The sequence below is a fragment of the Lampris incognitus genome, chromosome 5 (assembly GCF_029633865.1).
Source record: "Lampris incognitus isolate fLamInc1 chromosome 5, fLamInc1.hap2, whole genome shotgun sequence".
In the NCBI taxonomy this organism is placed as follows: domain Eukaryota; kingdom Metazoa; phylum Chordata; class Actinopteri; order Lampriformes; family Lampridae; genus Lampris; species Lampris incognitus.
In genome coordinates, this window is record NC_079215.1 from 41,545,814 (window position 1) to 41,572,529 (window position 26,716).

Here is a 26,716-nt window from a genome sequence, read left to right on the forward strand (position 1 = left end):
TTGGGGAATAGTTGCAATCACAGCATTGTGAGATGGCAACAGATGTACTCTTAGGCCCCCCTCTCGGTTCAGGGATGGTTGTTTCCTCTTTATAGGTTCTGAGATTTCCTTACCTGGAATATTGAGCATACATAAAGACATTCCAGTGGAAATGTAACTTGGGATCTCTGATACAGAAATTAAAACATGGAGTAAATTACAAACTTCGAGTGCAAAATATCTAGACCTACCTACTTATTATTCTTTTCTATTTTAACAGAGCAATCCTCAGCCACGAACTGCCACAATACAGACAGCATGTTAAATGTCCCACCAGCGACAAAAACACTCTGGATCATTGCTACACAATATTAAAGGACGCCTATCGCTCTGTCCCCCTTGCAGCCCTGGGCCTCTCTGATCACAGTCGGATTCATCTTATCCCAACCTACAGGCAAAAACTAAAATCTGCAAAGCCTGTGGTTAAAACTGTGAGGAAATGGACCAATGAGTCAAAACTGGAGCTCCAAGCCTGCCATGACTATACTGACTGGAGTGTTTTTGAAGCTGCATCTATGGACCTGTACGAACTTACTGACACTGGCAGCTTACATCAGCTTTTTTGAGGACGTGTGTGCCCAACAAAACCTTCTGTACCTTTAACAATAAGCCCTGGTTCACAGCTAAACTCAGACAGCTTTGTCAGGCCAAAGAGGGAGCCTACAGGAGTGGAGATAGGATCCGGTATAACAAAGCCAGAAATACACTCGCAAAGGAGATCCGCGTGGCAAAAAGGTGCTACTCTGAAAAGTTGAAAAACAGGTTTTTTTTACCAACGACCCATCATCAGTCTGCGGTTTGAAAGACATTACCAACTACAGGAGACCATCCCCCCCACACTGCAGGGAGCCATCAACTGGCTGATGACCTAAATGGGATTTACTGCAGGTTTGAAAAGCAAACTTTCTCACCCCTCACCCTCTCCAGCCACAATATACAACCAACTGCACTCCCTGCCAGCCACTCTCCCCTCCCCACCAATCCCCACCCGCACGCAGGATCTGTGTTGAGGACGTGTGCCAGCTCTTCCAGAGACAGAAGATCAGGGAGGCACTGGGCCCAGATGGCATGTCACCCTCCTGTCTTAAAGTCTATGCTGACCAGCTGGCCCCCATTTTCACACTGATTTTCAACAGATCACTGGAGCTATGTGAAGTCCCCTCCTGCTTCAAGAGCTCCACTATCATCCTGGTCCACAAGAAACCCCGTATCAAAGGCTTAAATGACTACAGGCCCATTGCCCTAACGTCTGCGGTCATGAAATCCTTCAAGAGGCTGGTGTTGGCCTACCTGAAGGAAATCACAGGCCCCCTGCTTGGTTATCTGTGTTTGGGAAGTAATGCTCAAATTCTGTTGACAGTGAAGCCAGGTGATCGCACACCAGCTGGGAGAAGGACAGTACAGCTTCAGCGCTCCCAAAATTCAAGCTAATGTTTGGAACATGTCAAGTATGCCGCTGTCCCCACAGTTCCAGTTTAGCTTTGAATGCAGACACTATCTGCCAACTTGAAGACAGTTGTCATTGTCCCCGTAAGTGACAAATTGAGTTCATTGAGGAGGTTGAAGGTGTCACACATAAGCGAGTTTTTTTTATCCACTCCTCGTCACAGAAGTGTGCTGCCAGTGGTGACTTTTTTTGGGAAAGAAATCTCTGTAGCGGCTGTCTTAACCCAAAAACCCTGGCCAGGGATCTCCCCCTGATAACCACCTGACTTCAGTGTGTAAGAGATGGCATCTGTGCTCTGTGTCCATTTCCTCGCAAAGCTGCTCAAACAGATGTGAGTTAAGGGCGTGTGGTTTGATGTGATTGATAATTTTAATGTCACTCAGTTCGCTGTTCAGATTAGGTGACATTTTTCAGCTTGCCAGCATTTCTCTATGCATCACACAGTGTGTAGACTGGCATTCAGGAGCAACCTCTTTGACTCGGTTAGTGAAACCAGACAGCTATCCAGTCATAGCTGTGGCCCCGTCTGTGTATATTCCAACACAGAATGACCAGTCCAGTTTGCCTGACATGTAGTCATCCAAAGATTTGAACAATTCTGCCCCCATTGTGTTAGTAGGCAACAGAGCACACAACATATCCTCATGCACATCATCTTGAAATGTACATGTATATCTCATATAAACCAGCAGTATTGCCTTGTTGTCGACATCGGTAGACTCATTGACCTGGATAGCATACCACAGTGACTCACTAAGCCACTCCAACAACTGTGCTTCTATGTCCTCCACTATTTTATCAATTCTCTTTGAAACTGTGGTAGCTGAAAGAGGAACCTTTGCCCCCTTGTTAGCTGTAGCTTCCCCCAACAGTTCATGGCACATGTCCCTGGCAGCAGGCAAAATCAATTCTTCACCGATGGGGAAAGGCTTCTTAGCCTTAGCAGTATGACTAGCCACTAAGTACGACACTCTCAGAGCAGTAGCATTTGTAGAGGTGGTGGCTCTCAGCACTTGCTTCTGTCCCGTTTGCTCGCGTTGTTTTTGCTCAAAGAACTGCATGGGTTTGTCTTTAAGTGCAGGGTGCTTGGACTCAAGGTGCCAAAGCAGTTTTGAGGGCTTCATTGCCTCATTAGACAGCTTGTCTCCACACTCCACATATCACACACAGGGGGCTTGGCGCATGCAAGTCACTGGTCGCAATAAAGCCATATTTTAGGTACAACTTGTATTTCCTATTGAAGGAAGCTTTTTTTTTTTGCTGTCTCGGCCTCTGCTGTCTCTGCATTATCATCATCATTAGACCTTTTATCTCTCCTTACCTCTTCCGAAGAAACTCTCAATCGACGTTTTTTACCAGTACTCATGGTAGCTAACTAGCTGCTAGTAGCAAGTTGACTGAGTGCATCTCTGAGTTATGAAGTTAGTTACCATTACTCTGTCGAATGAGGGATAAAATTACATCTTTGCACACACACTTCAAGTATCTGTTTCAAATTAAAAGCCCTTTAGCGTTACACGGTCCAGACCGGGCGTTTATTTGAATATTGTATATCATATTGTTTCCTTGCAGCTCGGTAGCAAATGCTTTGCGGCTTGGTGCCAGTACGTGGCCTGGTGGTTGGGGACCCCTGGTTTAAGGAGCTCAGACAGGTAAAACGGGGCAAGCCCATTTAGGATTTTATAAGTCGGCAGAAGCACCTTGAAGTCTGATCTGACGTGGATAGGAAGCTAATGAAGGGAGGCAAGAATTGCTGTAATATGGTCAAATTTACTAGATTTAGTTAGGATTCTAGCAGCAGCGTTCTGAACCATCTGAAGACTTTTAGTACTAGAATGTGGCAGACCTGAAAACGGAACATTACAGTAATCAAGTCTGGATGAAACAAATGCATGTATTAGAGTCTCTGCGTCAGCCATGGACAGAAAAGACCGAATTTTAGCTATGTTACATAAGTGGGGAAAAAAAGGCAGTCTTGGTGATTTATTTAATCTGCTTATCAAAGGAAAGGCTGGGATCAAACGTAACACCAAGATTTTTGGCTGTCACACTGTGAAATCACACTTGTCAATTGTTATCATTACTTGATGAAATTGGTGTCTGTGTCTAGCAGGGCCAATAACCAGCATCTCGGTTTTATCTGAATTTAAAAGCAGAAAGTTTAGTGACGCAGCCAAGCAGACCTCAAAATTAGTCGCTTGAGTATGATCGTCAGCTCTTATAGGCACATAAAGCTGAGTATCATCAGCATAGCAATGGAAATTTATTCCATAACTGCGTATAATTTGGCCAAGGGGTGACATTTAAAAAGAGAGAAAATTAGAGGGCCAGCGAACTGAGCCCTGAGATACACCATATTTAATGTCAGAATTTTGATGTCTCTAGGTGTGAATGTGTGTGTGTCGGCCCTGTGATGGCCTGGCGGTTTGTCCAGGGTGTCTCCCCACCTGCCGCCCAATGACTGTTGGGATAGGCTCCAGCATACTGCGACCCTGAGAGCAGGATAAGCAGTTTGGATAATGGATGGAAAGGATTACTATAGCAGAAACAATGTGTTCTTCCAGATAATAGGACTTAAGCCAAGAGAGAGCTAAGCCAGAAACACCAAAATTACCATTTAATCTGTCTAATAGTATACAGTGATCAATGGTGTCAAAGGCTGCACTAAGGTCCAATCACAGCTGTACAATCATGGCTCGAGGGGCCCGTTTGGCTGCGGTGGTCTGAGGGCGCGATGAGCACGGTCAACTTCAGGTTTATCAGGGAAGCTATCCGTGCTGAATACCTCAACCAGGAAGGATTCCATAAAGGAGGAGGGATGGCTGCCTTAATTTTTTTTCTGGGAGACCAACAACTCTAATATTGTGCCTCTGTGATCTGTTTTCCTTGTCATCCACACGAGCATAAAGCCTCTCGTTTTCAGCCTTCAGGTCCACATAGGAGCACTCCAGTGTAGCAACTCTGCTACCCACATTGTTCAAACCATCTTCCAACTCTTGGATTTTCACTACATGAAAAGAGACTGAGGATTGCAATGTGGCAACTGTGCTTCGGAGCTCAGAAAGGATTTCGTCCCTCATAGTGTCGAGCATTCCCTTCAAATCACCATGGGTAAGTTGCTGAGGGTTAGCTGCTGTGGCTTCAGGGCTAGCATTAGCTTCGGTAGCTTTCAGGCTAGCTTCTGTAGCTTTGCCTGTGGCTGGCGGTGTGGTATAGTTATTGTAAGCCGAGGCCGCGTGTTTACTCAGGTTCATTGCTCTCGTACTTGGCTTATCACTAATCGTGCAGTATCAAGTGTTAGCCAAATTTTACACCAAACTCTTATAAACAAAATGTGAGTGTTTGGTTAAAATGATTTGATGATATAGGCGTCCAGTTAGTGTAGCAATCTATTTCTTTGCCTACCAACACGGGGATCGCTGGTTTGAATCCACGTGTTACCTCCAGCTAGGTTGGGCATCCCTACAGACACAATTGGCCGTGTCTGTGGGTGGGAAGCCGGATGTGGGTATGTGTCCTGGTCGCTGCACTAGTGCCTCCTCTGGTCGGCCGGGGTGCCTGTTCGGGGGGGAGGGGGAACTGGGGGGGAATAGCGTGATCCTCCCACGCACTAAGTCCCTCTGGCAAAACTCTTCACTATCAGGTGAAAAGAAGCGGCTGGTGACTCCACATGTATTGGAGAAGGCATGTGGTAGTATGCAGCCCTTCCCGGCTCGGCAGAGGTGGTGGAGCAGTGACCGGGACAGCTCGGAAGAATGGGGTAATTGGCTGGATACAGTTGGGGAGAAAAAGTGGGGGGGGAATCAAAAAAAATTTTTTTTTACATTTATTTATTTATTTGTTTTTTATGACATGTTATTTAACAATACGTGAGGAGCGCTTGAGTTCGCATCTTTACTCCACCATGACACCGGAACTCCCTGTCCTTGGGGAGGTTTTTTTGTGCTGTACACTGAAATCCCAGTGTTCTTGGAGGACAGTATTCGATGTGATAACAAGTGCTTAGTGCAGTACACTCAGGGACACAGACTTTCTCTGCGACATGTCCTTTCTTGTGAATGTTACCTTGCACCTTAATCACCTTAATATGCAGTTGGCTAAACTGTCTTGAATCTCTGCACACATGAACGCATCTAAGTGTAAATTTGCCCTGTTCAAAGAAGGCTTTTCATCTGACCATCCAAATTTGGCACACTTTACCGCCTGTGAAGAGATGCGTAAAGATGTCCCCAAATGTGAAGAAACATTTCTCAAGTACAGAGCAGACATGGAAACACTGCAGCAGCAGTTCAAGGAACATTTTCAAGATTTCCATACGAATTGCATTATTCACTGACCCCCCTCTGCTGCTATCAGTGAGCAACCCCCAGAGTTCCAGCTTGAACTTTGCTAACTACAGTCAGACCCCTTCTTTCAAGCAAAGCGCAATGAGGGAGGAATTTCTTTTTGGAGACTACTACCCGAGTCCTGCTTTCCATTCCTCAAGGATTTTGCACTCTCAATGGCCAGCATGTTTGGGAGCACTTACATCTGCGAGAGCAGCTTCTCAACAATGAAGCACATCAAGTCAAAAGAGAGAAACAGGCTGACAGATGAAACTCTGTTCCAGCTCATGCAGATTGAATGCACAAACATTGACAATTCAGTCTATTGTACACCAGCAGGAGAGGCTACAAGTATCTCATTAAGACAGAACTTTATACTGATCCACCTGTGGGTGAGTTTCAATGGCTTCATCAGTGTATGAATTTGTGTGTGAATATGTGAAAGTGAGGCATACATTGTTAAAAAGCATTTTGAGTGGTCGGTAGACTAGAAAAGCGCTATACAAAATGCAGTCTATCTACCATTTTGGGCTAAATGCACGTTTATTTGAAATGTGTCATGGAATGCGAGGGCAGAGTAGAATTGCACTACAAACATGAATATTAGTTGTTGCACTTAGTGTGAATGGTAACTTTTGTACTAGTATTGAATGATGATTTTTGAGACCCCATTGCACTGAAATAATGGTATGTCACTCAGGAGTGTGGATGTTTTGTTTCTGTGTTAAGCTCATTAAACAGAAATGTTGGTATAATAAACTTTGATTGCCATTACACTGCAAAAAATTAATTTCAAGAAAGTAAAAATGCCTTATTTCTAGGGAATTCATCTAATTTTTTGCCCCAAAAAGAGAAGTAATCTTGTCAAGCATTTTTGTGTAAGAAAAGCAACCTTGTTTTTAGATATTTTATCTGAGGTGATATTTATCGGCAGAGGTGGTGGAGCAGTGACCGGGACAGCTCGGAAGAATGGGGTAATTGGCTGGGTACGATTGAGGAGAAAAGGGGGGGGGGTCTGGATTTAGTAGGGCTAAGGACCTTTTTACATCGGGTTGTTCAGGGAAAAGACAAATCACCTTGATTTTAAAAAGGGCCATGCGTCTGTTGCTGACATCAAGTCTAGTATTTTGATGTAACTGAAGATAAAATTGAAGAAGCAGATTTTAATCTGTGGCGTTACAGTTCGCAGTATATGTACACACAATTCAGAACAATAAATTACCAAATGCAAATTGGCAAGTATCAACAATTGCTGACATACACTGGAGCAGGATTTTTTTTTTTTATTGGACATGTCATTTTTGATGGCTAGCAACTAAATGGGCTGCTTCTGTTCCAGTGCTCCAATTAAGTAAAGTTGCATCAGTTGATGTGTAACATTCTTCATCTCCCCAGGTGTTGGACTGCTGTGAAGAGAAGGTGCTGACACTGACTGAGGTTGAGCGCATCAAGGCGCTGGCGGCCCAGCTGGTCAAGTTGCTGCGGGTTCAGAGGAACTCCAGCTTGCCTGTCAGCCAGCTGCTCAATGAGTACAGCAAAACCTTTGGCTATGGCCTACGCTTGCAAGATTATGACGCCAGCTCCTTGCCCACTCTGTTGGCCAAACTCTGCCATGTTGTCAAGGTAATGAACACCATCTTTAAGGGTAACAACATGTGATTGTATCGTGACTGCACTCAAGCAGTGCTTTACTGTTTTTTTTTTTTTAATGGACCTATTCTCTGCTGTTGGCTTGAAGCCCCCGACATCATATTGAAGCGTAATCATGATAATTGATATCCATCCATCCATCCATCCATTATCCAAACCGCTTATCCTGCTCAGGGTTGCGGGGATGCTGGAGCCTATCCTAACAGTCATTGGGCAGCAGGCAGGGAGACACCCTGGACAGGCCACCGGTCCATCACAGGGCCGACGCGCGCACACAAACACACACACACACACACACACACACACACACACACACATTCACACCTAGGGACAACTTAGTACAGCCAAGTCACCTGACCTAATGTCTTTGGACTGTGGACTTTGCAGCGTGGGCTGAAATGGGAGAACTGTGCGGGGAACACTTGGGGGTGGCGCAGTGGTTCGCACGGTCGCCTCACAGCAAGAGGGTCTTGGGTTCGAGCCCCAGGGTAATACAACCCTGGGGGGAAGTCCTGGGTCGTCCTCTGTTGGGAGTTTGCATGTTCTCTCCATGTCTGCGTGGGTTTCCTCTGGGTGCTCTGGTTTCTTCCCATAGCCCAAAGACATAGTTGATATCTGTTCCTTTTTTTTTCTTTTAATCAATACATAATGGAAGAGGAAAACAGTTATTCAAAACATGCATAAATGGTTGAACATTCTGTCAAAGTTCTAGTTATTTGGAGATAAAGAGAACTTTTTCTGAAGATGTGGGGTGTATTCAGAAGATTTTTCAGTTTATCAGCCATGAAGGGTCGATAACCAACGTCTCTCCATCCTAAGGTGATGGATGGCACGGAGGGCAAGGAAGTGCAGCTGATAAACAGGAAGTCTCTGCGTGCACTGACCTGTCAGCTTCTGGCCCTACTCATGTCTCAGGATGATGAGCACACAGCTAACGGTCTAAAGGTGGAGGATCTGAGCCAGCACTATATGGCTTTCCACGGAGCACCACTTAATCCATGTGAATATGGATTTATGTCACTCAGCGAGTTATTGAAGAGTCTGCCCTACCTGGTAGAAGTATGTTGAAAAAACGGTCTGTTTTTCTATTTGTCTCTCATGGAAATGTACTTTTGATATATTTTTGCTCATTTTTTCTTCCATTATGGCATAGTTTTATGTTTTTTTTTTCTAAGGGATGCACTAATACTAGTTGATACCAGGCTAAAATTGAGTATCAATGTCCTTTTTTTTTTTTAGACTAAAATCGGATGACAATAACCTTGAGTAACGTCATGATTAAAAGCAAAATGGTTAATTGTATTTTGGCACTTGTAAGTCTTTATTTCTTTAATAAAATAATGATGCTATCTCAGTTTTGACCCCAAACTAATTATCTAAGTCTGCAGTGTTCAGCAAAAGTAATGGATCAGATTGGTACTTTGTAATGACTTCCATTTAAAGATTTGTTCTCTGAATTAATACCAGTATTGAAAATGTGGTATCGGTGCATCCCTGTCCTATTTGTTGTATTCATGTTGATGTTTTCTCATTGGTGAAATGTTTTTCAAAAGTGATGCTAAAAGTGTAAATACTGCATAGTAGAGACCTGCTATATGCAGATATTTTTCCTATTGGTGAAACTTATTTTTCACTTTTTCAACTTTGAATCACCAACTCCACCTCTTTCCTTCTCCACAGGTGAACCGTAGGGACATTTGTCAGGACAGCGAAGCTGGCAGCAATGCTGAATGTTACCGTGAGGAGTGGGTGAGGCTGACCAGGCTTTACCAGTTTGCCCGTAATGTACGGGCCCTTCTCCATACCTACCACTACAACCAAATCTTCCTGACCGAGTTCCCTACAGCATACAGCAGATTTATAGGCCGCAGCCTTCAGCCGAGCTCCTATGGCTATGCCAGCACAGATGACCTGCTCAGTGCTATTCCACAGGTTGGAAGTCATTGACTCAAAGTTGGATGGGACAATGTCTTTTTTGGGGTTTTTTAATTTTTTTTTCCAAACACCAGAACTTAGGGGAAATAAGCAGTTGAGTTATTTGTGGAGATGTGAGAGTCATTTTGTTTGTTGTAATCATTTTGTTGTTAGCAAACTGTAGATACTTGTTGATAACTCCTTTGGGCAGTAATAACTTTGCCTCTTGCAGATTCTCGTATAAAATTTTTTGTCTCATATACTTAAGACTTAACCATCAAAGTTTTAAACTAAATTGTTAAATGGGGAAACTAACAGCCTTGAAGACCTCACAACCTTGAATAAATCAAGTGACTATAACATGCTCTAAAACTGCTAAGAAAACACATTGAATATGCTGTAAATAGAAACCCAATGTCTTGTGTTTTTCTCAGAAAATTATTTTATGCACCAACGGTTTCACCACATTTGCTGTGAGGAGGTTGACAATTCACAAGTTGATGGCAAGGCAAATGCTAGAGGAGAAGACAGTTAGTTACCTTCTTAATTGATTGCCCTATCTTTGGGAGCAAAGTTGGGGATGTACCAAGCTGTGGTTGGGTTTTATCATAGCAACATGAGTTAGAAGAAACAATAGCAAAAATAACTTAGGCTAATGTCATGTAGCTAAGAAGTGGTTTATAAGACTGTGCTAATTCTTGTTTAGTTAATTAACATGGGATAGGCTCAGCTTTGCCATATTCAAAGTTAACTCTGAATCAAGTGTTGGCATCTTACAAACTTTAGGTCATTATATTAAAGTTAATTGAAGGAATGACATTGCTTATCATTGTGTGAGAAAGCTGGAAAATCCGGATTTTCTCTGGAATCACCATTTAAAGACTTGGCAACTACATTGGATCTTCTTAAAGCTGCATTAAGAAATATTTTTGACGTTAACAGTGAATCAAATGAGATAGAGCGGCATGGCGGTGCTGTGGTTAGCGCGGTCGTCTCACAGCAAGAAGGTCCTGGGTTCGAGCCCCGAGGTATTCCAACCTTGGGGGTCGTCCTCTGTGTGGAGTTTTCATGATCTCTCCGTGTCTGTGTGGGTTTCCTCCGGTTGCTCCGGTTTCCTCCCACAGTCCAAAGACATGAAGGTCAGATGAATCGGCCATACTAAATTGTCCCTAGGTGTGTGTGTATGTGTGTGGGTCCTGTGATGGACTGGTGGCCTGTCCAGGGTGTCTCCCCACCTGCCGCCCAATGACTGCTGGGATAGGCTCTAGCATCCCCGCGACTCTGAGAGCAGGATAAGCGGTTTGGATAATGGATGGATGGACAGTGAATCAAATTACTCCCTGTAATGTGAAAGGATTGCTAGTCCTGTCGGTCACACTGGGAATTAACACCCCAGGCTACAGTTTTCCTTAACTTTCAGCTCATTGTTTGATTTTGCAGGACAAGCAGAGCGCACACCCTCTCTGGTTGATTCTCTCCTCTCACCGGACAACCCCCACCCCATCCCCAATAAAACCGTCTATAGGTTGCTTGCATCTCACAAGTTCAGAACATGGCCTAGAGTGAAGTTGCCTGTGGGTACTAGTTCCAGACCAGTTTACTACACTGTTTCTACATGGCTGGTGATATTTGTGTGGTTTTTTTTTTTTTCCTTCTCGTTTTTTTGGGTTTAATCTGCGGTGCCACAGATTAAATCACAATTACAAGCTCACTCGTGTCATCTACAGGCACATTTACTGGAAACCTCTATGGGTCTTTGGAACTGTTGGTCTGAAGTAAACAAGGCAGCCCCCCCCCTTTTTCTCCCCAATTATACCTTCCCAATCACCCTGCTCTCTAAGCCGTCCCGGTCGCTGCTCTAGCCCCTCTGCCGATCTGGGGAGGGCTGCAGACTACCACATACCTCCTCCGATACATGTGGAGTCGTCACCTACTTCTTTTCACCTGACAGTGAGGAGTTTTGCCTAACATAAGATAACACGTGGGAGGATCACGCTATTCCCTCCATTCAACCCCCACCCCTGAACAAGTGCCCCGACCAGAGGAGGCGCTAGTGCAGCGACCAGGACACATACCTACATCCGGCTTCCCACCCACAGATACGGCCAATTGTGTCTGTAGGGACGCCCGACCAAGCCGGAGGTAATGCAGGGATTCAAACCGGCGATCCCCATGTTGGTAGGCAATGAAATAGACCGCCACGCTACCCGGACACCCAAACAAGGCAGATTTAATTCCTACTTTTACCTCCACGTCTGCTCTGAACATTCTTGCTCTTACTGAGACTTGGATTTTGAACATATGCTGACGTGTAGTGCAATGCTTTTCGATGCAAGCTCACTGCTTTCAAATGCATTGTCTTATCTTTGGACTTCAGTAGCTCCACGGTAAAATTCCATAAGCTGTCCTTTGTATGTAATTTTAGCTGCATTAGTTTTCTGATGTCTGGTTTCTCGTGTGTCAACCCTAGGTTGTCTGGATCAAAGGACATGGCCACAAGAGGGTTATCGTTTTGAAGAACGATATGAAAGGTAAATGTCTTACTGCTCTTTTTTTTGGCTTACAAAAATAGGTTAAACTTTTCAGCCATTGGCAATACATGTAAAGATAGAATATATTAACCCATTACATTTTTAGCTTCTTGAAAGTTTTACTACTTAACTGTTTATTACTATAAGTGTTCTTACTATACAGCGCTTCATTAGGCAGTCATCTGTTTGCAGGAAATGGAAGGGTAAAGGGTCACAATGTTGATTTACTGGCGTACAACAAAAGATTGAGGATGGAGAACACTCGGAGGAGGTGACAAGGAGAAAAAAAAAACCCCAAGATGAAACCTTTTTGAAAGATTTATGTTCTAAGAGAATTAGGCAATTAGGCAAATATAAATCAGAATATATTCTGATTTACATTTGCCTAATTGTCTAAATTACGATTTTGATATTAAACCTTTGTTTTCACGTCACATCCCCATATGCATCTCTATCCTTAGTGTCCAGGTCCATGTTTCCACTTACATTTTAAAATGTCATTTAAGTAAAACAGTGTCATGCCCCCCCCCCCCCCAAATTAATGGCCTGTTAGATGATATGATATGGCAGCTAGATATAAAAAAGAGGTTGTAAGCTACTTGGCTACTGAGAATAATCATATGATGTTTCACTAAACTGTCCTTTGTATTTTTTTTTTATGAATGTCTGCATTTTTCCAGTAAAGGCAAGCTCTGCTGCCTCTGACAGCCCGCAGCCGGAGGAAAACAAAGAGAGCCCAAGAGAGAGCCCTTTCAGCGATATAGATACCAGAACTCACCGTACAGGTAACATAATTATTACTTGGTTTGAGTCAAAACAGTTGGAGGTCGTCTTCATCTGGACCAGTCAAGATTTAGTTGAATCATTTGCATTGCAATTTTCTGTATGCTAATGAAATGATTCATGAGCCTTATAATCTAAATTATTACAGAACTTTTTGTCTTGGCATGCAAAAAGCTAAGATGGAACCCGGTTTGAAACGCAAATCACATTTGTTTACCATTTTGTTGGAAGAAGAACATACAAGACACTTAACGTTAAAGGCAGCTACCAAACGGCCTATCTTACACTGGATCTATGTATGAATCTCTGATGCCAGGTGATGATATGACAGTAGAATCGGAGCTGCTGTACTTGACCTCTCCAGTAGACCTGCTGTGCGGTCCTGTGCCATCCTGCCTGCCATCACCTCAACTCCACCCTGATCCTGTCCTTCTCCAGCAGACTGACCTCATTCTCTTGGAGGAAAATACTCCAGCACCACCATCCATAGGTTAGTTCTCATGCCAGGCAGCAGTGCCTGCTTTTCACTGTGGCTCTTTGACTGTAAAGGTCATAGACCAGCGTCCTCATGCCCTGACCCAACTTCTATGTAGCGATCTTATGATCTTAATTTTTCCAAGATATACCGCAGAATGAGCTAAATATTAGCTTAAAAGGGGCATGATGTCATTAAAGAAGCAACAATGCTCAGTCATATTTATGGATGTTCTAGAAAGACACTCTATATGCGGCAGTACACTCAAAACAAAACAAAGCTGAACTCAAAAGACATGTTAGGGTTAGTACTCTGACCCGAGGCATGGCAAGAAGAACTAGAGTTGGTCCCCGGGCGCCGCATGGTGGCTGCCCACTGCTCCTAGCTACAGTGTGTGTTGGGATGGGTTAAATGCAGAAGGTGAATTTCCTCATGGGGATTAATAAAGTACATCTTAACTTTTCATGCCAAAAGACACATTTTGAGCAAAAGACATTACAAAATATACAGTGTGATGTAGTCGTGTGTAGTGTGTAAGCACCTGATACTTACCAGCCCACCAGTTTGTGAGTAGGTCATAGACCTCTCCCTGTCTGCAGCTGGTACAAATATCATACGGTTGGTTGCATCACAGTTAAACAGTGGAGCACAGAGATAAACTTTTTCTGGTTCACCTTCTCACATTGTACTCAGACTAACTACATTGCCATGGACATTTAGGGAGTTGTTCCTTACCCGATGAGAGGGTCTAAGGACAGGATGTTGTGTTGCTGTTAAGCCCACTGAGGCAAATTTGTGATATTGGGCTATACAAATAAAATTGACTCGGCATGAAGGGCAAAGTTTGTACATAGTATCCTGACAACTATGTTCACCAGTGTTTCTTTTTCAAAAAGTTCTTTCGGCATTTCAACTATACTACCCTCAACTTTTGACTGTCCGTGTGGTTAGAATGTCCTTTATTTTTGAGGTTCAAAGTAAAACTACACAGAAATTTGAATGACATTTCGTATGTCTTCATTTCTACAGAGTGGTGACGTTTCTTTTTATACAGCCTTTTGTAATTTTATTCTTGTGTAATATACCATACTGTGTGTTGTAGACTTAGGAAATCAATGTATTTCAGTTCATTCTTTTCTTCAAAGGGTAAGTAAACGCATTCTCTCTCGCATTTAGAAAAAGGTAAAAAAAAGGGTGTAGATGTAGAGGACAGTGATGGTGGTGTCCATGTATATAAAGGATAAAAAGGGGTGTGGATGTAGAGGACAGTGATGGTGGTGTCCATGTATAAAGGATATAAAGAGGTGTAGAGGACAGTGATGGAGGTGTCCATGTATAAAGGATATAAAGGGGTGTGGATGTAGAGGACAGTGATGGAGGTGTCCATGTACACTGCTCAAAAAAATAAAGGGAACACATAAGCAGTGCAATGTAGCTCCAAGTCAATCACACTTTTGAGATATCAACCTGTCCAGTTAGGAAGCAACACTGATTTGTGAATCAATTTCACCTGTTGGTAAATTGTCTAATTTCCACCTGGTGGAAATTAGACAATTTGCAAGACAACCCTTATAAAAGGAATGGATTTGCAGGTGGTGGCCACAGACCATTTGCCTGTCCTCATCTTTTCTGGCCGATCTTTGGTTAGTTTTTCATTGTGCTAGTGCCCTCACCACTAGAGATGGCATGAGGCGGTATCTGCAACCTACAGAAGTTGCTCAGGTAGTGCAGCTCATCCAGGATGGCACATCAATGCGTGCTGTGGCAAGAAGATTTGATGTGTCTCCCAGCACAGTGTCCGGAGCATGGAGGAGGTACCAGGAGACGTGGAGGGGGCCGCAGGAGGACAACAACCCTGCAGCAGCACCGCTATCTGGTCCTTTGTGCAAGGAGGAACAGAAGGAGCACTGCCGGAGCCCTACAAAACGACCTTCAACAGGCCACTAATGTGCAGGTTTCTGCTCAAACAGTGAGAAACAGAATGCATGAGGATGGTATGAGGGCCCGACGTCCACAATTGGGGCCTGTGCTCACAGCCCAACACCGTGCAGCCCGATTGACCTTTGCCAGAGAACATCTTGGTTGGCAGATTCGCCATTGGCGCCCTGTGCTCTTCACAGATGAGAGCAGGTTCACACTGAACACATGTGACAGACGTGAGAGTGTGTGAAGACGCTGTGGAGAACGTTCTGCTGCCTGCAACATCCTCCAGCATGACCGGTTTGGCGGTGGGTCAGTGATGGTCTGGGGAGGCATATCCTTGGAGGGCCGCACAGACCTCTACGTGCTAGCCAGAGGTACCATGACTGCCATTAGGTACCGGGATGAGATCCTCAGACCCATTGTCAGACCATATGCTGGTGCAGTGGGCCCTGGGTTCCTGCTCATGCATGACAATGCTCGTCCTCATGTGGCCAGAGTGTGTCAGCAGTTCCTGTATGTCGAGGGCATTGATGCTATGGACTGGCCTGCACGTTCCCCAGACCTGAATCCAATCGAGCACCTCTGGGACATCATGTCTCGTACCATCCGCCAATGCGATGTCGCACCACAGACTGTCCAGGAGTTGACCGATGCCCTGATCCAGGTCTGGGAGGAGATCCCTCAGGAGACCATCCGTCGTCTCATCAGGAGCATGCCCAGACGTTGTAGGGAGTGCATACAGGCACGTGGAGGCCACACACACTACTGAGCCTCATTTTGAATCGTCTTGAAGAATTTCCACAGAAGTTGGATCAGCCTATGTTCTCATTTTCCACTTTGATTTTGAGTATGATTCTGAATCCAGACCTTAATGGGCTAATGATTTTGATTTCCATTGATCATTCTTAGGTTATTTTGCTCTAAACACATTCCTCTGTCTAATAAATAAAGATTTTCAGCTGAAATATTTCATTCATCGAGGTCTATATTGTGTTTTTAGGTGTTCCCTTTATTTTTTTGAGCAGTGTATATAAAGGATATAAAGGGGTGTGGATGTAGAGGACAGTGATGGTGGTGTCCATGCATAAAGGATATAAAGGGGTGTAGATGTAGAGGACTAATGGTGGTGTCCATGTATAAAGGATATAAAGAGGTGTAGATGTAGAGGACAGTGATGGAGGTGTCCATGTATAAAGGATATAAAGAGGTGTGGATGTAGAGGACAGTGATGGTTGTGTCCATGCATATAAAGGGGTGTGGATGTAGAGGACAGTGATGATGGTGTCCATGTATATAAGGGATATAAAGGGGTGTAACTGTAGAAGACAGTGATGGAGGTGTGGGTTAGATTGAAGGTGTCAGTGTTGTAGTAGAACATCTCATCCCAACTTCTCACAAGTCTACCCAGAGAGTTAAGTTGGCTAACACCAGTGTGTTCACCTTTCTACTCATGTCATATTTATTGGTCTAACTCGCTGAACCCCACATGTGTCACCTATGTCTCATGGGTTTCACTTTATTTAATGCCCCCATATTAAGTAGAGGGGCGGCATGGTGGCGCAGTTGTTAGCGCTGTTACCTTACAGCAAGAAGGTCCTGGGTTCAATTCCCGGTTGGCATGCCAGCGTCCTTTCAATGTGGAGTTTGCATGCTTTCCCTGTGTCTGCGTGGGTTTCCACTTGAAGCTCCTGTTTCCTCCCACAGTCCAAAGACATGTAAGTCAGGTGTATTGGAGATACTAAATTGCCCCTTGGTGTGAATGTGTGCATGAATGTGTCTTGTCTGTGTCTGCCCTGTGATGCACTGGCGACCTCTCCAGGGTGTTTTCCCACCTTCTGCCCAGTGAGTGCTGGGATAGACTCCAGCACCCCCGCTACCCTAATTAGGTTTCAGCTTCAGCTTCCAAATTGTGATTCTTCATTTCAGCTGTTATTTTTTTTCCAGCAATTTTCAGCATTGCTTCAGCAATTTCCTTCACCTTTCAGCTTCCTCATTTTACTTTTACAATTCAGCTGTTTTTGAAGCAGTTTCAGCATTGTTTCAGCAATTTCCTTCAGCTATCCGCATTCACACGCATTTTCTGCAGGAAATGCATTTTCTAGTTAGGATAAGGAGCTTGGAAAATGAATGAATAAATGATATTAAGTAGGTGACGTGGAGGGGGTTGATTGTAATGTGCTTTCCTCCCCCAGACATAATAAAAAACAGATTTTCTTCCTTGTAGCAGCTGTATGATTTCTTTTTCTTCTTTTTTTTTAAACCACCAGGAGTGCCATAATTCCTACCATCCTAGGCCCATACCTACATGTTTTCAGCTCAAAACGTCTAAAAGCCGTGTTACCTCCGGCTTAGTCGGGTGTCCCTGCTGACACAATTGGCTGTGTCTGCGGGTGGGAAGCTGGATGTGGGTGTGTCCTGGTCGCTGCACTAGTGCCTCCTCTGGTTGGTCAGGGCGCCTGTGAGGGGGAACTGGGGGCAATAGCGTGAGCCTCCCACGCACAACGTAACCCTGGTGAAACTACTCACCGTCAGGTGAAAAGAAGCAGCTGGTGACTCCACATGTATTGGAGGAGGCATGTGGTAGTCTGCAGCCCTCCCCAGATCGGCAGAGGGGGTGCAGCAGCAACCGGGACAGCTTGGAAGAGTAGGGTAATTGGCCGGGTACAATTGGGGAGAAAAAGGGAGGGAAAATCCACAAAAAAAAAAAAAAAGTCTAAGAATGTGCTATATAATGCTCTTGCTATATTTTGTTTTGTTTCTTTGGAACACAAACATTCACCATTTGTTAAAATTTCTCTTCTATGGTTTTGTCGACCTTTTGAGAACATTGTAGTTAAGGTTGTAGTCTTTTATTTGAACCCCTTGCCATCTTGCCTGTAATAGGCTTTTTTGTACTTTTGGTTTTTAGAGATTCTCCTTGACTTGGCAGCCCCAGAAGTTGATGAAAAGATCATGAATCTACCTGAACACAAAGTGGACGAGAAGCCTGACAATCCAGTGAGCTCTGCAGTTGCCCAGCTTCCACAGCCATCCAACTTCAAGACCACCTCTTGCGTGGACAGCCCAAGCAGGAGAGCCTCACGCAGCAAAATCAAGCTAGCTGCCAACTTCTCATTCCCAGCTGGCCCCTGAGTTTTCACCATCTCCGATTTTCTCACCGTTTCACACGCGCGCACTCACACACACAAATTCTGCTTCATACACAACTCGGAGTATAGTTGATCAGCAAAAGTTACAATGTAATTGGTCACATTAAGCATTAATTTTGTCCCCTCTACCAAGCAGGCTGTTGCATTCTACTGCTTTTTTCTGAGTCACCTATTGACCTTTCACCTCTCGCCTTGGCACAAACAAAATGTTCTCATAGTGTAATGCTCTTATGGATTTTCTGCAACTCTTTATTTTCCAAAACGTTCTAACCTCTTTTTTGGCTGGTCTTAATACCCAGCAAAGTTCAGTAGGCTACTGTTAAAAATTGTGTATCCAAGGTACCCTTTCTGTTTAGTGTCACGCTGTCTCATTAAACAGCTGTAGCTGGCAGCAGAATATGAATTCTTAACCCAAAAATTAGTTAGTTGGCATTGTAGTATGTTAATGGGAGAGCCAGCAGAGATGTGTAACTTGAGTTCCCCCTCTTCAAGTCCCTCAAAGTCCAGATGTTAAACCAGCCACACTCTCCGTTTATTGTATTAAGGATTAGCAGAAAAAGTTCTTGGGAAATTTTTATGTTCACCCATTAGGTAGTTAAGAGGAACCTTCATGTTGCTGCTTGGCTGTAACTCCAGAAAGAAAATCCATTTCATTTATAACTTCAGGGTTGTTGTTTTTCAGACAGTGTATGAGTGATCGATCAACGTGTTTGTATATGTAACTGCCCATTTAATTCTTTCTCCTCTTGGGCAATCTGTATACAGTATTTACTCTATAGATATATGATCTAGTTTATCTTGGAGATATATACTCTTGTATACTGTCTGTGTTCCTCCCGGAAGTCACCAAACGATGTCAGTATTTTTTTCCTTTATTTTAAATTCCCGAATATTTGGTAGTCTACGACCTCTATTAATGGCATATCTGGTGGCAATTCAATGTCAGGACTGAGGTCAAATGTTGGTCTTGCTGTTCAAATAGCTTTCTTTCATGGCAGCTGGTCTTTGAAAAGCCGCTGGGGTCTGAAGATCTTGATTGGGTGTTGCAGCCAGCACTTCCCTCAAACATAGAAGGAAATTTGATTCCTGTGGCCTCTTGAAATTGTGGCAATGATTTATGTTCATCTTTCCAAGGTCACTCACCCACAGCTTGAAAGATTGGGTTGATCTTAATACTGTCCAAGTTATTTAGGTGGCAGTAACATGGTGTCACTGTGTGTCTTTCAGCCAGCTTGTGTTCTTTTAGCTGTACTTTATCCGGGTGTGGTTTATACACGAGTAGGTGGTGTGAAATATGCATGGTGTGCATAAAAAGACTTTATGCAAGGTGTAAACCCAGGAGGGGGCAGATGAGAACAAATGAACACGAGACATCAAGTCTTATTTTTATTTTCCACCACATTTGAGGGCTCTTGTCGACGTCTCCCTTGTAGTTGCCAATCTATTGCTCAAGGTTGTTTGCGTTAACCTTGTTGCTCTTTGGCTTTGCATCAACTTGTCTGCACCGCCTAAGATGAGTTGAAGGGAGTGGGAAGGTACTGCTGAGTTTTTTTTTTTAAATGACTAGTTGAGTGGGTCTGTGTTTTTAGTGGAATAAGATGGGGGGTGATCAGGGACACTTAAAGCCCCTGAACAGGATGAATTCACACACACAGGATCCCCTGTGGCTCTCTGGAATCCGTCTGGCTTTTACAATAGCTTGTATCTGCCATGATGCTGAAGGAATGGCTATCGGGTGTTTTGAACGCTAACCAGTTCTCTAGCTGGAGAGGGTTTTTACTTATTGATGTATGCAGGTTTTCTTTGTTATTGCTCTGCCCGAGGCATTGACGAGAGTACTGGCTGTCAAACTGCCACCAAGCAATGGCTGCTACCCACAGACAAGGTCAGCAGGACAAGGCACCATTGAAGTTGGAGGGTTGCTGCTCTTTGTGTTCATAATGGATGTCTTCGTAGAATGGGTAAGAGCCCATTTCATCCATTTCTGCCCAGTTTCAGAGTTTCCTTGTTTAGCCATTGTTGTAAACGGGTCATCGCAGGTTTCCTTATATCAAACTTGATTTGTATTCGGTGATCTTAAAAGCTCAAAATACGCTGCCTGTCTTTCTTTTTCTTTTTTTTTAACTAGGAATGCTCACTAATCACCCAGAATGCCAACTGCCTTTTAATGAGGATGTTAAATTAAAAGTGAGTTATTGGCCGCAGGCCTCTCCCACAATGTTTTAAAAACCGTCTGGAAGTTACTTTCATCAAGACACAAGCAGTTTGGAATTTGTAATGATTCAATCATGCTTAAAATTCTTGCAAAACTGACAAGTAACTCATTAAAGGGTAAAATATGACTTTATTTAGCTTTCTCTCCTTTGTTATGGTTACATCAGTGAGAAGATATTATACCAATCAAAATATGCACTGTTGCATAATTTTGTCAGTGGTTTGTGAAATATGTATTTCAAAATATGTTGTAGTTGAGGAAGAAAGGGGAAAAATTGTCAGGCTCTGAGATTCAAGTGTATATCTTAAACACTGTCGCTTTTGTCACAATTGTTTGTCCTGCTGTTCTGTCTTCTGATCAGTTCCTCTACTTGAAATTATGCCATGGGATAAGGTTTTTTTCTTGCTTAATGTTTCTCTTAGCGAGGCATCTTCCTCATGTCCACTTGCTTCAGTGGTGCCATTCTTCGGCACCACTGAAGCAGGCTGCTTTGACAGTCTGATGTTGTTGATGGGACCAAATTGATTTCTGTTAATAAATATAAGCATTATGTCTGACTCGTAGTGTTTTTTTTCCATTCATCCATTATCCAAAGCCCTTATCCTGCTCTCAGGGTTGCGGGGATGCTGAAGCCTCTCCCATCAGTCTTTGGGCAGCAGGCTGCCAGGCCATCACAGGGCCGCCACACACACACATATTCACACCTAGGGACAATTTAGTACGGCCGATTCAGCTGACCTACATATCTTTGGACTGTGGGAGGAAACTGGAGCGCCCGGAGGAAACCCACGCAGACACGGGGAGAACATGCAAACTCCACACAGAGGACAACCCCCAAGGTTGGACAACCCCAGGACCTTCTTGCTGTGAGGTGACTGTGCTAACTACTGCGCCACTATACTGCCCATGGTTTTGTTTTGTTTCTTTTCAAACAATATAAATGACAGAATGAAGCGTATTCCTGAAAGTTGCTTTTTATTTAAACATGTATGTACAGGTAGATTCATATCACTGCATATTCCATATACAACATGAGGGACCTTCATTAAGTCACTAACTACAGAAGGCTACATTAAACCAAAGAAAGTTAAAGTCTGACAAAGGGCAACACTTCGTTTGAAGTTACTAATGTCCTAAATATACTTGACACACTACTGGAGGCATTTACAATGGAGTTGCATTCAGTACCTGGTGTCTTATGAAATCAACAAAACTAGATCTACAAGATGGAAGTTGATGGATGTTTCTTTTGATTTTGATATACTCTTATTGATCCCCGAAGGGAAATTCTTCTCTGCATTTAACCCATCCTGGCTGTGTAGCTAGGAGCAGTGGGGAGCCACTGTGCAGCACCCGGGGGACCAACTCCAATTCTTTTCCCATTGCCTCGGTCAGGGGCACAGACAGGAGTATAACCCCTAACATGCATGTCTTTTTGGTGGTGGGGGAAACCAGAGCACCCGGAGAAAACACCGCAGACACAAGGAGGACATGCAAACTCCACACAGAGGACGACCTGGGATGACCCCCCCCCAAGATTGGACAACCCCTGGGTTCAAACCCAGGACCTTCTTGCTGTGAGGCGACAGAGCTAACCACTGCGCCACCGTGCCTTGTTGGTGATATTAATGGTAATGATCATGTTGTGGTCCTGGTAGACTGTGATAAGATGAGGTTTGTGTGGTGAGAAATGCAGTGTGAGGAAAATTCATTGTATATATCAGTGTATTATTATTATTTTTTTTTTTGGACCCCCCCGTCTTTTGTCTCCCCAATTGTATCCAGCCAATTACCTCATTCGTCCGAGCTGTCCCGGTTTGCTCCACCCCCTCTGCCAAGCCCGGGAGGGCCGCAGACTACCACATGTCTCCTCCGATACATGTGGAGTCGCTAGCTGCCACCTTTTCACCTGAAAGTGAGGCGTTTCGCCAGGGGGACATAGCATGTGGGAGGATCACACTATTCCTCCCAGCCCCCTCTCCCCTGAACCGGCGCCCGACCAACCAGAGGAGGTGCTAGTGCAGCAACCAGGACACATACCCACATCTGGCTTCCCACCCGCAGACACAGCCAATTGTGTGTAGGGATGCCCGACCAAGCTGTAGGTAACACGGAGATTCATTCCGCCGATCCCCGTGTTGACAGGCAACAGAATAGACCACCAAACTACCCAGATGCCATAGTGTATATATCAGTTTAAATGAACACTCAGTTCAGTTCTTTGAATCAAAGCAATATAGCGTATATGTCCATCCAAGACTTAAATAAGATTCCAGTGACGTCAACAACTGAGGTTTTAAGTCATGCAACAAACCTTTTGTATGTGGGACACCAGCTCTACACATTTGTCTGGGAGTGTGTTGGCATTTAGTCGTAATAGACATGGAGCACAGTTATGAATATTGCTCAACTCCAGTTCAAAACCACGGGCTGGCACCCTGAAAAATGTTTTCAGCTTTTGTACACCAGCATCATTTCATCACCGTATACCGCTGAGACGGATGCTTCAGTCTTTGATAGGATAGGAAGCAAAACTTTACAGGTTAGTATGAAATCTTGGCAATAAAGCATAAATACCCATTTAAAGAAATTACAGAATAATATGTTCTTTGCTCATTGACAGAAAACCCTGCCATTTTGTAGTTTACTTTGGGGGTCTTGTGCTTGTAGTTAGGTTAATATTAGTATATTGTATATTGGGTTAGACATGATGCAATGGTAATACTATCTCTGTTATCACTTTTGTGTTGGCAAAGCTTATTTTGACTTCTTACGATACCACAGCTTATGTAACCCCATATATTAATGCTAATATTTGGTCAATAGATATATTTCATCTTGGACCAGTATTTACATTTGTTAGGCAATATGTATGAACAGAAGCACCCCCAGGTAGAGTTTTCACAGAGTGCTGACTAGGGATCAGTTTTCCAAACTCTTAATTCCTTTATTGTGAAATCAAATTTGTGGAGAAACAACCAACCCGAGCCCAGTTCAGCATCTTGAGAGAAACTCTGCTCCTAGCTTTGTGACGGCGTTCTCTGATTGACAGAAATTATAAAAAAAAAAAAAAACCTGGAGGGGCAGGTCGGGGCTTGGGAGACGGGGCCTTTTCCTGTGATGGGAGGACAGAAAAAGGGTCTCTGGAGATCTCCACCGGTTACATGACCGCACACTGGGTGGCCCCGCAGCAGTCCTTAATAACAGCCACACCTGATTTGGTTATGGATGGCTTGTTGGGGGGCGGCTCGGGGACGTGTCTCTTGGGCTTTGGAGGAGCTTTGAGAAAAGGGAAGCAGGTTGATCATCATGCGAGGAGGAAAGTGGGTTGTACGTCATTAACACAGTTGAGAATGCATGAGCCTTGTACCTGTTGTTTCTTTTTTTCTATTTTTCCCTCTTTTTCTCCCTAATTGTATCTGGCCAATTACCCCACTCTTCCAAGCCGTCCCAGTCTCTGCTCCACCCCCTCTGCCGATCTGGGGAAGGCTGCAGATTACCACATGTCTCCTCCGATACATGTGGAGTCACCAGCCGCTTCTTTTCACCTGACAGTGAGGAGTTTCACCAAGAGGACGTAGATTGTTAGAGGATCACGCTATTCCCCCCAGTTCCCCCTCCCCCCCAAACGACCAGAGGAGGCGCTAGTGCAGCGACAAGGACACATACCCACATTCGGCTTCCCACCCGCAGACACAACCAATTGTGTCTGTAGGGACGCCCGACCAAGCCGCGGTAACACGGGGATTCGAACTGGGATCCCCGTGTTGGTAGGCAACAGAATAGACCGCTACGCCACCCGGACGCCCATATCTGTTTTTCTGTGTGGTTGTGAATTTTTGTGTGTTTACAGGAGGTCAAAGAAGGTTGAATCGGTTCATCCGGATACAACGTTTATTGACAGATACATTTCATCACTCGACTACGTGACATTTCAAATGTATCCGGATGAACTGATTCAACCTTCTTTGATTTTCTTACCTGGAATATTGAGCATGCATCAAGACAAAGTTTACAGATGTTAACTGTGTGTTTGTGTTTTTTTTATCTTCACTCGTGAGGAAATAATGTCTTCATAAGGACTGTAAGACTCTGAACCACCTACCTTGTGGGGACATTTTTCAGGTCCCCACAAGGAAAAGGGCTGTCTCTCGGCTAGGGGTTTATTACAAACAGGGTTAGGGTTGATTTTGAGGTTAGGGAAATAGGATTTGAAAAGTCTTGTCCCCATGAGGATATATAAATCAACGTATGTTTATGTGTCTGTCTGTGTGGATGGAAAAAGAATAAGCGCTCACTCTGTGTGACTTTGAGCTTCTTCTCAAGAGGCATGAGCTTCAGTCTGAGGAATTCTGCCATCTCCTTATCCTCCTCCTTTTCCCTGAGTCAGGATATAGACACATGTTAATCAAGGCATTTGAAAGAGATGCATGTCCATTTACTGATGTCCCTCATTAGCTGCTCTGAAATGCTAGTTTATTGGTGGTCAGGTTATTTGCGTGGGGACTGCTTTACTGAGACATTGTGGTCTAGTTTATTCTGCAGGACACCAAGACATGCTGTTCCATTCTCACCTTTATCTGTTCAATACATCATTCTCATTTAATTGCATCATCAAAACAGATTCTGCACAATCCTTCAATTAAGCACTTTAAAAATGGTCTCCAAGCATGTCAACACTTTTCAAAATGCCAACGTGCTATTTAATTATTTACAAACTATGATATACGATGTCAGTACCGTATACCATAACACAGAACGGTAGTGACTGTAGGTGACAGAGGCAGTAAAGAAGAAGACAGAGGAGCTATGTTTATCCATCAGCCTCCTACACACATCAAACATAGTGGGCAACACCACTATCAGGATGGGCTGGACTAATCCTCTGCCTCCAGACCCAGTCTCATCGGGACCTCCTTTCATGAAGCTCATTCACACTGTTTCTCTACCATCTGACTTTGCATCAAAGAAAAAAAACATGAATAAGGATATTGAGCCACCCAGTCACAGATCTGTTTATAATATGGCTGAAGCAAATCCCGCTAGTGGAACTGATCACAGCCACAGAATTGGCAATCCATAAAAACATCGCAGACCCGGAAGCGGAGCAACAGTGAATGAAAGTTTTAGCCTGCCTCAGCAATGCGAAGCCACTGCTACCCAACATCAGTAGAGACGAGAGGAAAGCTCTCACAACTCTCAGTAAGGACACTCACATCATCATCCTTCCAGTAGACAAAGTTAGATGCACTGTTGTATTAAACCAGACAGACTATCATGAGAAAGTTATGATGTTACTCAGCAACATGAATACTTATGAGCCCCTGAAACGAAATACAGGCAGTGGTTACAAGAAAAAGGTGATAGATTGTCTGAAGCTGTTAGAACAGGACAACGCTATTGACAGAATTTTGTACCATAGATTATACCAGGGGGAAGCTGAACCTTGTCTATATGGTTTACCTAAGATACATAAACAGGATGTGCCCTTAGAGCCTGTTGTTTGTATGATTAACTCAGTGATCTATAACATTTCTAAGTTTCTGACATCTATTCTTAACCCGTTGGTAGGCAGTAATGAACATCACATTCAGAACACTATGGATTTTGTGGATAAGGCGAGAGACATCATTATGGAGGGGGACGAAACAATGGTCTCTTATGATAAGTCTCTCTTCAAGTGCGTTCCTGTTGATGAAGCAGTGGAGGTAGTCTGTATGACATTACAAAACGAGACCCACCCTCAGCAATAGGACCACCCTTAACACTGACTAAGTGTATCTGTTCCTGAAGCTGTGTCTTCAGTCTACAAATGTCTTTATGCATGCTCAATAATCTGGTCTGCCATCATCAGGACGCTGTACCACCGATCTGACAACGTCCCCACCGACACAGTGGTCAGGGAAGGGGAGAAATCCCACATTAAACAGGCCCAGGTTAAGTGTGGTTATCCTAACTGGGCGTTTGTCGAAGCCAGGAAGACGCCCAAACAGTGCACCAGCCAATCAAAGAGAGAAGGAGGACAAGAGCTGCCTAAGTATAAACCAGTGGTGATTCCGTATGTGGCAGGAGTGTTAGAACAGTTGAGACATGTATTTTACAAACATCGTGTCTCAGCTGCTTTCAAACCCCAAAACATGCTGTGCCAGAATTTGGGCCACCCCAAGGATCGGGTTCCCCGACACAAACAGAGCAATATAGTGTACGCTGTTAAGTGCCAGGAGAATTGCCGTGACTTGTACATTGGAGAAACCAAACAGATACT

At 44.0% G+C, this 26,716-nt stretch overlaps 2 protein-coding genes across 4 annotated transcripts in view; one reads left to right on the forward strand and one right to left on the reverse strand.

The window, feature by feature from the left end:
• LOC130112695 (meiosis regulator and mRNA stability factor 1) overlaps positions 1–20,993 on the forward strand; it is a 54,225-nt gene extending 33,232 nt beyond the window's left edge. For both annotated transcript variants that reach the window (XM_056280156.1, XM_056280158.1), the window contains exons 21-27: positions 7,207–7,434; positions 8,281–8,520; positions 9,142–9,393; positions 11,846–11,906; positions 12,587–12,691; positions 13,006–13,179; positions 17,996–20,993. In XM_056280156.1, the coding sequence (XP_056136131.1) occupies positions 7,207–7,434; positions 8,281–8,520; positions 9,142–9,393; positions 11,846–11,906; positions 12,587–12,691; positions 13,006–13,179; positions 17,996–18,219 (1,284 nt within the window). In that variant the 3' untranslated portion in view covers positions 18,220–20,993. The remainder of the gene's footprint in view (positions 1–7,206; positions 7,435–8,280; positions 8,521–9,141; positions 9,394–11,845; positions 11,907–12,586; positions 12,692–13,005; positions 13,180–17,995) is intronic.
• Positions 20,994–23,425: 2,432 nt separating this feature from the next.
• The window catches only part of bmerb1 (bMERB domain containing 1), a 66,161-nt gene continuing 62,870 nt past the window's right edge, over positions 23,426–26,716 (reverse strand). For both annotated transcript variants that reach the window (XM_056280728.1, XM_056280729.1), the window contains exons 5-6: positions 24,750–24,832; positions 23,426–23,730 (exon numbers count right to left, since the gene is read on the reverse strand). In XM_056280728.1, the coding sequence (XP_056136703.1) occupies positions 23,612–23,730; positions 24,750–24,832 (202 nt within the window). In that variant the 3' untranslated portion in view covers positions 23,426–23,611. The remainder of the gene's footprint in view (positions 23,731–24,749; positions 24,833–26,716) is intronic.